Source organism: Vigna radiata, unplaced genomic scaffold, assembly GCF_000741045.1.
Source record: "Vigna radiata var. radiata cultivar VC1973A unplaced genomic scaffold, Vradiata_ver6 scaffold_86, whole genome shotgun sequence".
Taxonomy (NCBI): domain Eukaryota; kingdom Viridiplantae; phylum Streptophyta; class Magnoliopsida; order Fabales; family Fabaceae; genus Vigna; species Vigna radiata.
In genome coordinates this window covers 1,331,785-1,347,106 of record NW_014543269.1, presented here as the reverse complement: position 1 = coordinate 1,347,106, position 15,322 = coordinate 1,331,785, and the positions used below count along the sequence as shown (strand labels likewise).

General features: G+C 31.7%; 1 protein-coding gene across 1 annotated transcript; it reads left to right on the top strand.

The window, feature by feature from the left end:
- The first annotated feature begins 10,663 nt into the window (after positions 1-10,663).
- LOC106754222 (fasciclin-like arabinogalactan protein 9) lies at positions 10,664-11,859 on the top strand. The gene has a single exon (XM_014636222.2). The coding sequence runs from the start codon at positions 10,951-10,953 to the stop codon at positions 11,689-11,691; it is 741 nt and encodes a 246-aa protein (XP_014491708.1). The 5' UTR covers positions 10,664-10,950; the 3' UTR covers positions 11,692-11,859.
- The last annotated feature ends 3,463 nt before the right edge of the window (positions 11,860-15,322 follow it).

Here is a 15,322-nt window from a genome sequence, read left to right as displayed (position 1 = left end):
ATGGCTGTTTGGAAGAAGAAGAAGAAGAAGAAAGGTAGATCGACACAAGAGCTACAACATAAGGTAAGAAAAACCTCAACTTTGTATTTCTGTAATGGTAGAGTGTATTGTGTTACAATCTGAAAAGGGGAAATCCTAACCTTTAAATAGGTTAGAAAAAGAGGAAACGGGAAAACAACAACTAACTTATAACCAAATAACCTAACTGATTACTACTATAAAATAATAATCTTAACAGAAACAAACATTAATAGTATGATTTATAGTATTTTTATTTATACATGAAAAATATATTTTGTTCCAAATTTCTTTTAATAGTTATTATATATATATATATATATATGAGAATCTAGAGAATGGTTTAAGAGTAATGGTGATTTAAAAAAAAAACAATATGATATCATAGTATTTTAATAACAAAATGTTGAAACTATAAATAATTTTTTTATCAATAAAAGTTCTATTAACATTGGCTTATGAGGTTGATTTACCTTCCAATTATCAAATCTTCATAGTGTGTTTGTGTCTTACTACTAAGAAAGTATGTATAAGACAAGTATTATATTGGAATGCACCAGGTTCAAATAAGAGAAGATTTATCATTAGATACCAATTAGTAATGATATATCAAATCTTCATAGTGTTTTTTCAATTAGTAATGATATATCTCTAAGATGTTTTTATCATTAGAAAAGTTTGAGCAGAGAAGAGGGTCTCGCGCGTTAAGATAAAGTGAATAAATTTTCAATCTCACGCTCAAATTTTTATTGAATTCACTAACCTTTTGACGTCTAACGTTGGGGAATTCAACGTTTTATATCCTTTTACGTCGAATTACAATTCTAAACGACGTTTAATAATTGCATTTATTTACAAAAATGCCACCGGTCATTTTTAACGCTGGCTATTGAGTGGTTCGACGTTGAACGTGTGACGTTATACGCTGTTTTTGCACTAGTGAAAGTTTTGTAGGATGCTAGGACATGTGATGTAACTTGAGGGTTAGAAAAGGACATGAGAAACTTTTATCCTCATCTTTTTCTTGGTGGTAAGTGAATTTTTAAGGTTGATTTTCTTTTTTTGTTGGGAGAATGTGAGAACCTAGGTAAGAGTAATGTTGTTTTTTTTTAAAGAATATGATACTAGAATATTTTAATAATAAAATGTTTAAATTATAAATAGATTTTCTAGTAACAGAAGTTCATTTTCACCTTTTCTGTTGATTTCTAAACCATTTTTTCTCCTTTTGAAGATCAAGAACTGTAGGATTGCTCCTGGTGCAAATTTCTATATATCTATCCTATCAAATTAAAGAACAAAAAATCTCACTTTTTACCCATTTTAAGGTCATGTTAGCCTTTTGAGTTGCATGTGGACTATAATGCAATGCATGTGACTCAAGCATGCTCAAAGTAAATATATGTGGTTTTATGATCATGGTGATATATTTAGAATTCTAATTGGGGTTTTATTTGTCTAGTTAGGTCATCTTGTGACAAATAGAGTTTTAAAGAGCAATTATAATAAAAAAGGTAATTTAACCAAGGTAAGAGAAACTAATATTAATTTGACACTTTTGACTTAGAATTGACTAAGTTGATTGTTTGGTATGTGATCTTGATTGTAAATTGGTAGGTTGCACTTGATTGAATTGATTTGATGTTTGAAAATTGTTGAATGAGAAATTTGTGCTTCCATATTAAATGGATCTCTAAGTGTGAAATTGGAAATTTAATTTATGGGTGCTATATATGGCTTCTAATAAATCATTTTCAAAGAATATATAAAAAAAAAGTAGGTACTCCATTTCCTTTAACAAGAAGAATAACATCGTTGTAAGGTCGAGACAAGGAGTTACAGTGGTTGCTGTAACATTCCGTTTTAGCATGCCACGAGTAAAGTATAAGACATTCGTAGTTGCAAAAAAATTCAAAACTTAATTCCATTGCGGAAAAATGGAGTAATAAATATCTTATTTCTTTAAGGCCAATTAAATGAAACATATTCCAATATTGAAAACCACCAAATACTATTCCAAATTCATTACATCAAACCATTTGAAATTGTTTTAAAACATAAACTAGAAAATTTCCCAAACAATCCCTATTAGTAAGGACATATGTAAGGACATTTGTTCCCGCATAACAACACGAATTATTCGATCATTGCAAGATACTAAAACAATAAAACTGAGCTACCCAAAATAATCATCCAATAAAATAACATAAACAATAAACATCAGTCGTTGTATTAATGTTATCAACATGACACATCAAACAAGGTCATATAGATTATAAGTCACACATAAAACATGCCATAACCAAGCAATTCCAAAACATGTGTTGTTCTCCCATATTTTATCGTACAAAACCTATACACCAAAACATGACACGTGTTCACCAAAACAAGGTAGTTTGAGTTGTCCTCCATCATAACTTTGGACCCATTTCCCTATTCCTCAAGGACTTATGAGTAACAACTCCGCTACTAACAACGAACATTGTACTCAACACAAACTGGAAACCTAAGAGTGAGATATCCTTCCCTTTTTACTCCCTCGAAAGAGGAAAGGGGTAGTACTCAAACTTCATCTCTTATACTGCTCAAAACCTCATATTTCTACAGCAAAGCAACATGAAAATATCTTCTGTAGACTAGAAAAAAAAACACTATAATTCCTTAATTACACCAACTAACACAACCATTTCACTACACACAAAAAAATCAGAATTTTCCTAAAAAGAATTTGCCTAAACTAAAAGATGGATTACATACCTATCTTGTTGCTCCTTTACTTACACTAAGCACTACAAAAATACAATATTATATACCTGTTAGAATTTCAAGTGTAAATCTAAGTCTCACATTGGGTAGAAATGAGAAAGTAAAGCACCATATAAGATTGAAGATCCATTAATCCATTGCTTTAAGGTTTTGGGTAGATAGTGGTGTCAATTCCTTATGTGGTTGGGCTCAGGTCTTATTGATGTTGTATCTCCCCAGTGAATCTCCTCCTCCATAAACCCAACAAGTGGTATCAGTGCCAAGTTAGGCTTAGACGAGTACAATGGTCCGTGTATTGAAAGTCTTCCTGGCAAAGGATTTCAGGTAAGTGTGTCCCGTTAAGATGAACAACAATATGAAGAGGCAGTACGCAAAGGGGTACTCGAATGCTTTCATTGGAGGGGGAGATACCAATGTGGAAGGGACTCACCCTTAAATGGGGAAATTGTTAGAGCTCCAAGTGTGGGTCTAATTTCCACATTTGGTAAAACTGAGAAAGTAGAGCACCATATGAGGTTGAATCCATTAACTTAATTTGCCTTAAGATTTTGGATAGAGAATAGTGTCGGTTAGGCCTTCGTAAACCCAACAACTCCTACCCATAAATCCAACTTATACTAATAAAATAATTCCCTACAACACATAAACCAAATTCACATTCATCATCAAAAGCAACCATAATGTGTTCCAACCAAGTACTACATGAACATCCAACCACAATTGTGTATCATACCATACTTTATAAAACTAAAGACTAAGGTTTAACACCCCTTACAAACATCACAACTGAGAAGCATACAAAACAAACAATAAGGATAACTCCCCTTACCTTTAATCCAACAAAGATTAGAATATCTAGATGGTTTCAATAACATAACACAGAGACTCCTAGGTTTTAAGCTTCCAACAATTCTCTCAAACATGTTCCTTTCCCTTCCTTTTCAAAATAAATCAATCTCATCTCAAATGCTCACCTACAACTACAATGGCTATTATCTCCTTAGTTTTAACCTAAAAACAATTTAATATATCACATGCCTAACCCTATTCGCCTAAACTGCCCACTAAACGTTTCCCTAAAATATCTCCCTCCTTTAAAAATAAGAAAAAAAAAACTTATGAGTTTCTAAAACTAATTTCCTAAACAGATAACTTTCATGAGTAAGTTCCACATTTTGATGTGAGCCGAGTCTTAGATAAGTTTCTATAAATCTTCATCTAACCATTTATGACTATAATATCTACATTATTAATAATACATAAACATAACTTAACATAATATTATAAAATTATGATATTATAAATAAGATACATAATAAAATATAATCATAGATTAATTTAACAATATAATATATTACCTTATATTTAAAGATGAGTAAGACAATGAAGAGATATATTATTCTTAGTCCAACAATAAATTAATATTGAGTTTATTATCTAAGAAAGGATTAATGTTCAACTTTTTTGTCTTTCTTTCATGTTAGTATATATAGCCTTTCTTACATTTTCAATCCTTAAATCCCACGTTTCATATATTTATTAAGGAATATTCATATTTGACTATTTTTTCGAGAACATCATAAATATGAGAAATATAAGCAAGTTTACGATAAACCTTTATCTACCAATTATTCGTTAATAAAGCTTCTTTTACAAATTGTGCATTATCTCTATTATCTTCTTTGTAAGAAGACCATTCATCACTAATAACCATCTCTTTGGTTTTTCAAAATTCTAAACCTTTTTAAGCATGACTATGGTTGAAAAAAATCTTATTGAAGCAACTAAAAGAAATTTCAATGAGTTGAAGTTATTAAACATTAATAATCTCATATAATTTCCAACATAACGTTTTTAATGAGGGTAACATCATCAATGATTTGTGTGATCCAAAAACATTCTTGATAAATAACACTATTCTTTTTAGTATTTTTTGCTGTACAAACATTTTTTAATGAAGTTTTAAAGTGTGCATTACATAAGGAGTCCAGTAGATGGAAGGAAATTATAATTTTACTATAATACTTGTTGCATTACATACTCATGCATTATCAATTATAATATTTTTGGCCCAACCTCCAAAATTGGGTCTCTCATGTGTTTATTAATGATATTCTTGTCTTTTATCATAATATATATATATATATAGTATGAAGTAATTTTATGATTCCAAAAGTAAATTGATAAAAAAAAGGCTTTGAAAGAAAAATTGCATGATGATTTTGACATGCCAACTAGTTTCTATTCCTAAGTTGTCTCGGTAAAATTGTAATGACAACCTCATGAACCATTGGATTAGGCTATAATTTTTACATAGCATTATTGAAAATAGTTTTTTACTGTGACAGGTTAGATTCACAATTGAAGATTTATGCAAAGAGAAATAATTTTCACATTTTAGTGTAAAAGTTAGGTCTTCACATATATATTGTCTATTTCTGAGTTTTCCTGATAAATATTTTATTTCCGCTTCGTTAAAATATTAATGTAATAGTGATGTTGTGAATAGGAATGAATGCAAGTATACATTTATGTGTTAATGTATTTGATAATATCTCCTTATTAATAAAAAAATGTTTTTAATAACAAAAATACTTAAAATTTTGGAAAAGTGTAAAGAGGTAATATATAGATTTATATTTTTGTCATGAATATTATTATTTAGTGATTTAGATAGTTATATTAATGGTATTAGACTTCGATTCATGATGATGGAATATAGTGTTCCATATTCTTTTAAGAAATAAAAATTTAAATTTTTTTTGTAACCTACTTAGTAATCTAAGTAACTGATATGATTTATCAAAAATTGAAAATATGTTTTCTTGTAAAATGGTAAGTATGATGATAGGTTAGCTCTGCCTTTGTATAATGCGTCATCTTGCAACGACAACTACATTTCTCTCAAACGTCCAAAAATTATGTATTAGTACTCAAATTAAAACTTTTGAAATCTAAAATCCAAACCAACATGTATGAGAACAATTGGACATATGTGGTAAAAGTTATGAGCCAAACTGTGAGAAGACGTATGTGGGTTACGTGTCCTGCCTTTGGATTATTCACCATTGAATCACTATTAAGCATTTGGGTTATTCAGGTTTTCCATGATCCTAGCTTTACTTTGTTGCATTCTTATGACTTTACTGCTTTCTCTTTTTATGTTTAATTTATATATTTGCATCAAGTATACATGTACTTTAGGGTATATCTTAGCGATGGACATTCAAAATATTGATTTGATTGTATTTTTCGAGGCTTACGTAATAGTAGTAATTAGGAACTCATTCAAACTAGATGGTTAACACATCCTACTTGTGCATATATAAGGCTAAATTATTTGAGACTGACATATTCATTTGATATACCTAATAAGGATAAAATGATTTTAAAAGAGTATATTTTTATAATTTAAAAAAAAAAATAATGTCAAATGAATATAAAAATAATATGTGTGTAAAAGTAGAGATTTGAGATAATTCTTTCATGTGTATGACTTGTTTAGTAGAATTTTATTTTATATTAACAAACATTGTTTTATGAAGAAAAAAATATCTGTCATAAAATAGAGTAACGTTTATGATCATGCTTATTTTAGAAACTTGAGTTTTATTCAGGGATGGAATTATGCAATCGGTGATGCTCTAATGCATTTATTGCACTACGATACACAATAAACCAAAGTTCATGTTTTGAAAGATAACAAAATATTTTCTAACACAAATTAATATGGTAACTTGTTTAGAATATATTATTGTTATATATTTGTTGTTTAACAATAGGTGAAAGCTTGTATTCGAGGATAGTATTTTACAATAAAGATTATTGTAAAATTTATTGTATATAAATTATTGTACCATTAATAATAATAACTAAATTATATTATTTTAATTTTTAATATAGGATTAATTCTGAAAAATGATTCTCTTAACTTGTTTTTTTTTTTATATTTTCAATTAAGAAAGAAACTTATTTTTTAACATATTATAATTTTGTCAATTAGATAATTTGATTTAGGTTTTACATTTTGGAATAATTTTTTACTCGAAATTTTATTTTATAAATAAATTGAAATGATTTAAAGTTTATTTATATCTTTAATTATATGGATTACTTGGTGAACATCTCTATTAGGAAAATGTGAAATTCAAATTCATGACAAGACACAGTTTTGAAAGAATCACTATAAAATTTCATGTGCACCCTCAAATATCCTTATGATCATACTTTAATACATATATTACATCACTTGAATCATCTAAAGCCCATCATTATGTAGATTATAACTGTAACAAACCCAACATACTACATATTATCATCATTCCACTCTTTACAACATGAATTTGTAAGGTAAAAACCCCAAATAACATACATTTGTCCTCCCTTAGCATCAATATATACTATCATGAGATAACCCAACAAAACCATTGTAACGGGGAATTTATTTCAAACAAAATGCAATAGTATCTCTGTAATTGAGTTTACAACTGGAACAAGAATTTAACAAATAACAGTATTGAAAATTTCAAATAATCTTCAATCAAAATTCCTCAAGAGTTTGCTTCAACCTAAGAAGAAGAAGAAGAGAAGAAATGGTAAAGGGAGATTCAGTTTCAAAGAGAGGGAGAGCTGAAATCAGGATTCTGCAGAAGTAACAGAAAAGAGATCATACCAGAGTCATGCTCTTCTCACCGAACAAAATCCTTTAATAGCACATTCTCCTTACGTGCTCTCCTTTCTTTACACGTGTCCATTCTCATAGTGCTTTCGTCCATGTGTATCGTGCTATCAGTTGCATTTCCCTCCACATCTCTTTCACTTGTTACAACCATACATACTTTCATAGGGAAAACCCAACACAAACATTACATAAACCCTATGCACATGCGTACATCAACCCGTACCCAACAATGTCCACAAATAATCATAACCATAATAATGTGCACATGCATCAAAAGAAGGATTATCAATCAAGATAATCAAGAACATATAACATACAACAAAAAACAAACAAACACAAGTTTCCTTATACCTTGGCCAATACTAGGACTTTATCTATACTCCAAAAACACCACAATTCTTCCCTTGCACTAAGGTTTTCTACAACTCTTCCCTTTCTCTCCTAGAAACGTCTTTTTCTCTCTTTCTCTCCTTATCTCTATCTTTTTTTTTGTTTCAAAATTAGGGTACCAATGTGCCGGCCCCTTTTACTCTTCTCCTTTTTATCTTCTTCTACTTTATCTTTTTGGTTAAAATAAGATATCACACTTAATCTATAAAACCACCAAGATTTTCTTTCTTATTTTCTCTCAATCATTTTTTTATAATATAAATATCTACTAAATCTTTTAATATTCTCATAACCTTTTAATCATTCATATTTTATTTTTATTCTTTTACCTTCTACACTCCGTAACTTAATTTATGCACCATTTAATGAAGGTAAAAAGACCATTTTGCCCCTAGTTCAAAAATACACTTAAAATCTAAGTTTCTCCTAAACTCTTTTCCTTAGGCACTGAACCTACATTCATTCTATCCTAAACAACATTCCTACCAACAAACCAACACATCAAATTAGTAATTTCACACACACACACACAAATCACCAATTTAATAACATATAAACATAATGTTGCACTTTATCAATAATAACATTAAGGTTTAATAGATTCAGTGGTCCCTATTTTGGCTGATTTTCTTCAAGTAGGTCCCTATATTTTTAATTTGATCAACTTGGTCCCTGATTTTGAAAAATTAGAACAATTAAGTCCATTCTGTTAACTTCTCTAGATGACGTTAAAAATCGTGCTTGCTGGCAAGAGGAGGTGTCATTTTCGAAACACTTGCCACATAACGTGGACTTAAATTACAATTGACAAACAAGTGTTTAGGTACTGCAAGTTTTGATTTTGGATTTGTTTAAATCCATCCCTGAGCCGGAGCTGCAAAATCCCTAATTGAAAAGGGTGCTGCATTGAGTGCCATCATAATTCCTAAACAAGCTAAAATTATTAATCAGCACACTAACATGAAACTTGATCATCTGCACACGCCCACTAAGCTATAAATTGAAATCACACCCTTCTCAAAACCCATTGCCCAAAATCGAATTTTGAGACAAACCTACGAAGAAAAAGATGAAAGACTCACTATGTAGACGTAATAGTTAGGCACTTGAAACAAAACGAGCTTGATAGATTCGACATCTTCAATTTCGCCTCCACTATATTAGTTATCCTCATCATGTTTGTATTTCATAATATGTTAATAAGTATTGAATTATATTATATAAGACGTATTTTATGTATTTTAGAAATAGAACGTTTGAATATTATTTTATTTAGTTGAAAGCGACGCTAAAGTTTGAACAAGAGAAAAAATTTATCCTAAGTTATTAATTGAAAATGAGGAGGTACACGAATAAGGGCTTGGGAGAGTACGGAAAGGCCCCAACACTGTATCCATATCCGGAGACGGAGAAATGTGAACTCCAAACCGTGTTGGTTGCTTTGCTTATCCCAATGATGCACATTTACTTCTCTTAACGGTTATAATTCGTCACTTCATGTATAAAATAATTGAATTATCATATTTTCAAAGAAATTGAAAAATTAATCTATCCATTCCGGAATGAGTAGTGTAGTGAGTAGAAGTTCATATATATGTTAGTTAATCAACCTGACAATCAGATTCCGGAATTTTATTATTCCAAAGTTCTGCAAGCTAAGTTAAGTCCATGCTACAAGACCCAAAGTTCAGCATATTTAATAGCAAAAGCTGCTAAAAAATTCCCAACGTGGTCCACAGCCAGCTGTGTTGTAATTTAAAAGTACAATTAACACCATATTTATATAAACCATGATGCTTATGAAGTTTCTAATACAAATCCATTATCTCAAATCTTAACGAACACAATTCTTAAAAAGAAAGAAAACAGTATAACAGCTCCCGACGGAGTTGGCCGTATGCTTCTCCATCAAAGAGAAGAATACACAACATTTAGCGACAATATTCATTATGTGAATGAATTGTCGTGGTGGTACCGAAATGTGAATTGATGTAGAATTTTGACTATGGCATACAACAAAACAACATTGAGAGATAGACATGGCTGAAGTGACAATGATACTCACTGAATGATCCATAATAATGTCTTCAAAGTGATTATTAAGTGCTTAATCTTGTCCCACGTGTTGTGTCTACATATGCCAGCCTGCCAAACACTATTTTACAACTGTTGTTTGTCCATACGATGTATATTCTTCAACGGCCATTATACACACATAATCATTTTGATCATCAATTATTTCCACCATTTACACATCAATCAACAATTCTTTACACATAAACCATACACAGGAATTCACTTTTTTTTTATAATTTTTGTTTTCTACCTTCTTTTCTTCGCTGCTACATCCACCAAATCAATTGAATATCAACCAAAACTTCACGCCAAAACAGAGGTAGGTCGAAAAAGAAATTAAGTTTTTACCTTTTACAAACCTTTCGGGATTGTATTAATTAGGTTTGACTTGATCTCAAATTACAAATTGCAATTCATTTAAGCTAGCCACGTATTCCCATAATTGCAGCCACGTTAAATTTCACTTCTTAATTGTAAAATTTGATGTGAGCCGTTTCGTTTTCATAACAAAGAGACCATTCTTCTCTTCTCTGGTTCGTCTCTGTCTCTCCATGTCCTACTTAAAATTAAAATCGTGTCTCCCCTGTCTAAATATTTTATCAATTTTGAGTCGAAAAGAAAAATCAGAGTGGTAATTAACACAGCATGCGTGATCCAAGAAATCAGAGCTAAGCTTCTAAACTACTGCAATATTAGGTTTGACTCGATCTCCGTGAATCAGTTTCGTTTTCGTTCTTTAATATTGTTTCTCTTTCCTAACAACAAGAGACGATTATTCACAAGGTGTCCCCTTCATACATCGTTCTCCATGTCCTACTACCTTCTTCCCTTTAACTTTTTGTACATTTTCTGGTTCTCATTTGTCAACTAAGCCATTTCTTATCGCGATTTGCAAGCCACGAGCCAGCTCATGCCAACAAAGTCTCAACAACCAAACACCAAATAAAAACCCTTCCTTTCTTCTCCAAACACCACCACACACTTTCTCTTCTCTTACCACTACTTTCTATCTACTCAACATGGCCTTCAGCTCTCTCACTCTCATTCTCTTCACTTCATTCTGCTTAATTCTTCGGGCCCAAGCCCAAGCCCAAGCCCCGGCGCCTTCCTCCGCCGCGCTGGACCTCGTTGCCATCCTCCAAAAGGGTGGCCAATACACAACCCTTCTCCTTCTTTTGAATGAGTCGCAGCAACTCACCCAAATCCAGAGTCAACTCAAGTCAAACTCCCAAGGGTTCACTCTTTTCGCGCCCACCGACAACGCTTTCCAGAACCTCAAATCTGGGGCTCTCAACAATCTCAATGATGAGAAGAAAGTGCAGCTCATTCTCTACCACGTCACTCCCAAGTACTACTCTCTTTCTGATCTCTTGACCGTCAGCAACCCCGTCAGAACGCAAGCCTCCGGCAGGGAAGGCCCGTGGGGCCTCAACTTCACCGGCCAAGGGAACCAGGTCAACGTTTCCACCGGCGTGGTCGAAACGCAGGTCAACAACGCGCTCAGGCAGCAGTTTCCTCTGGCGGTTTACCAGGTGGACAAGGTGCTGTTGCCCGCAGAGCTCTTCGGAGCGAAGTCCCCCGCGGCGGCTCCGTCTCCGAAGTCTCCTAAAAGCAGCTCTGAAACTCCGACCGTTGGGAAGGCCGGTGGCGCTCCTTCTCCCTCCGGTGACGCGCAGAACGAGAATGGTGCGGCAGGAAGGAATGTGGGATTTGGAGTTATCCTTGGAGTTGGGTTATTCTGCATGGGAGTTCTGTCTTGAGAAAACTTGGCTCTGCATGTGTCGTGTTCTTCGTCTTTTGTTTCTGAATCCGTCTCTTTTCTCTTCTACGGGCAAAAGAAACTGTGTTGGGATTGATTGAGTTTCACCCTCATTCTTTGTATTTAATGTTTCTTTCTTTCCTTATGTATATTTCATGCTTCTTTTATACTTTTTCACTCTCAAAATAACATTTTCTTTTAAAACAATTCTAACCTTTTTCTTTCATCAATATCTAAATACGATCACAAGTTTAATCATGTTAAAAAGTTGTTATTTTGAATAATTGCTTTGAATCATGTCTGAACACGAAAAATCCTGCAGATTTTACACACTCTGATTCTTCTTCACTCCAGCGCTGATCTGTTTTTCTGTTTGTTTATGTTTCTTCTTCCTTTCGGATATAAGTTTCGTTCTTGCTTTGTATCAAACTAGATGAAACATAAACAAGTTTCCTCTCTTTCCTTCTGCCTTTCTCTTTCACCATACACATGCATGCCCACAACACAGTCTGCTTCAACTACAACTTTTCTATGAAATCACACTTGATTTACGACCAAATAAACAAACATCGATTTTAAAGGGAATAAGAAATACTAAATTAGTTTTTGCCACAAGAGGAATGTGCCAGGCTAAGTATAAATAGTTGTATAATATAAAAGACAAAACAATTACGTAAATTCTTTTGCTTCGCTAGTTTCCTTTTTACAATTACACGTCTCTATCATTTTAAGGACTTTCTCTTTCAAGGAATATGTTTTAATTAAAAAATTAGTAAATAATATTTTATTAAAAATTATAATAATGTGTCTGGGCCATATATTTTCTTGTAACTTTTTATATTAATTTTAAACAATTTATTCATTATTTTAAATAATTTTAATTATCAATATTTGTCGTAATATAAGGTAAGAAATGGATCTCTTAGTTGCAAAAGTACGAGTGCTGCTCCCTCCACCATCTAAACGGTTCCTTACACCTCTTCAATTTCTTTTAATTCCAAAATTACTTTTTTTTTTTATTTTTTATTTACCTATTTTACTTTTTTTTTTGTTAAAACTCTAATTTCTTACCTCTCATTTTCACTTAGCCGCAATCTCACTCCCCACTCTCACTTTTTGTCTTTCTTTTCATTTTCTTTTCTTCCCCCTACCATATTCCTTTCTTTCCCATTCTCTATTTTCTTCCTTCTTTTTCTCCATTTTGATACGTTAGTGGTGTGCCGTTCGTAGTGGTGTTGGTTGGTACTGTGGAGTTTGGCACTTTTCATTTGGTTTGCGAGAGGTTGGGGCTTCTTTGCTATGCTTATATGCATGATAGATAGAACAATAGGTTGTTTCATTTCAATGTATTTGAACGTATATTATGTGTGTTGTGCTCTATGATGGTACGTCTGTGTTTTCTTTTTGTCCAAACGAAGAACAAGATAACAACGGACATGGCAAATCCATTAGGCCTTCATCAAGATCCGTTGAAGGCCCAATGAATTTACCTCCGAAGTTTCTTTTATTTTTTATTTTAATTTTTAGTTTATTAATTTATTATTTTGTAAATTAATTTATAGATAGCATTTAAATTAAGTGTTTTGTTTATAATTTGTTACGTAATTATATTAAATTTATTTTATTTTATTGAATGAATTAATTATTATTAATTTAATTATAGTTAATTGATTTTGTTTTGAATTTTTTTATTTTTAATTAAATGTGTAACTTTTTTATTTATTTAATTTATTTATAGTTACTGAATTACTGTAACATTCCAAAAATTATAAGCTGAGTATAATATATCAGGACATAACATTATAATAAGATGCAACAGTTGAAGGATATACATAAGATTATAAGCTTTACAGTCATCCAAAATTGATCATAAATTTAAACTTTACAAGCTTTAGAGTATTTCAAAATACATAACCAACTAAAGGTTCAAGGAGGCCTAAACAATTTTTTCCACAATACAAATCATGAAAACCGGTGGAGGTCCTAAGAATTGGAGCTGCGTCTTCTTCGTTCTTCAATGCTCGCTCCAAGGGTCCATCATCAACTATTGCTCACATCCAAAGGATTGGATGATCATCGCAAGGGGGAAAGCAACCACAGACAACAGACAGTGCAAGGGTAAGCTAGATTTCTAAAAAGGCATACAAGTTAAATAAAGCCAAACAAAATACAAGAACAAGTAATCAATAAACGTAAAAGACAGTTTTATCCAAGAGAAGAAATTTCAGAAAGGCATACTCACTTAACTACTAATGAAAACCTATTTCACATAATAGATGTCCGAACAAAATTAATTATTGTTGCCACCACCAGATCAAACAACAATTCCTGTAAATAAATTACTTGAATCGACCGCTTCTCCATTTGTCAAAGTGCAACTCTTCTTTGAGCCTAAAGTTGAACACCTCTTCTCGACTGAAACTTTCTCACTGATCGGTTTTGAGTAATTGTTCGCCTTCCCAAAAGACAATCTTTCTCCAAATGACCCTTTGTCCTTCTCCGATAACATCTCTGGTTTTCTGTAGATTGCGGACAAATTGACTTCAAATAAGGTCCCCCACAATTGTAACATCCTACCACTAGTGGAAAAATGACTTTTTATAACGTACAAAAATGACTTTTTATAACGTAGTTTCAGGAGATATAGTTCTGGGCGATATAGTAAGTGTGCGCATTTTATAACGTAGCAAAAATTTACGTTGTCATATGTCGAATCTATTATAACGTAGTTTCTAAAGTACGTTATAATATGTCGAACCTATTATAACGTAGTTTCTCAAGTATTATAACGTAGTTTCTCAAGTACGTTATAATAGGACAGAAAATATTACAACGTAAAAGTTTTTGTACGTTATAATATGTGATTTTTTTTAAAAAAAATAAAAATTAATTATTACATTTATTATCATCTCATCCAATCAATTATAATTAATATAGCTCAAATAAACAGATTTAATAAAATTAACAAAATAAAATTCATTTCAAATAGTNTAATATTTAATACATCATTCATATTATGCAAATTTAAATGATTCAGCAATGATATATTGTTGATTCACATCGTCTACCCAAGAACAAATCTCTACTTAATGACAACAATTTGCATCCCCAAGCAAATGTCCAAAAATGGAACATTATGTTCTCGAGCATACTTAGCCGCAAGAATTTTCCCTTGCACTCCTCTATCACCAAAACCTCCTGGAACTAGAACACCATCAGCGCCCTGCAGAATAAGTCCAATTATAGAAAATCAATAAATAATATATCACTATATGAGATTTTAACATATATATCAATATTAAATATCTGAAAATGGAATAAATATGTTTAGTCAAAATAGTAGGAATACCTTGAATGAAAATGACTCTGCAGAACAACCTTATATTTGTCTGGTTTATTGTTTCTAGAGAACACAGCTATTTTGTGTGCAACTGGGACAGAGCAGGTAGTTGCCCAATGGAAAATTTTAATACATAAAAGCTTAACAATATTGTAAGACTAAGTCAAAATATCATCAGGATAGTAGAAAAAGAGCACTGTTATATATAAATGGTATTGAACAATATGGTTCATGACTTATGCAGTTAAGCTGCCGGGAAGAAAAAGAAAAGAAACAAAGAAACTTCATGAAA

Excerpts from the sequence above, each read along its gene's own strand:
- LOC106754222 (XM_014636222.2), top strand. The coding sequence starts at position 10,951 with ATGGCCTTCAGCTCTCTCACTCTCATTCTCTTCACTTCATTCTGCTTA.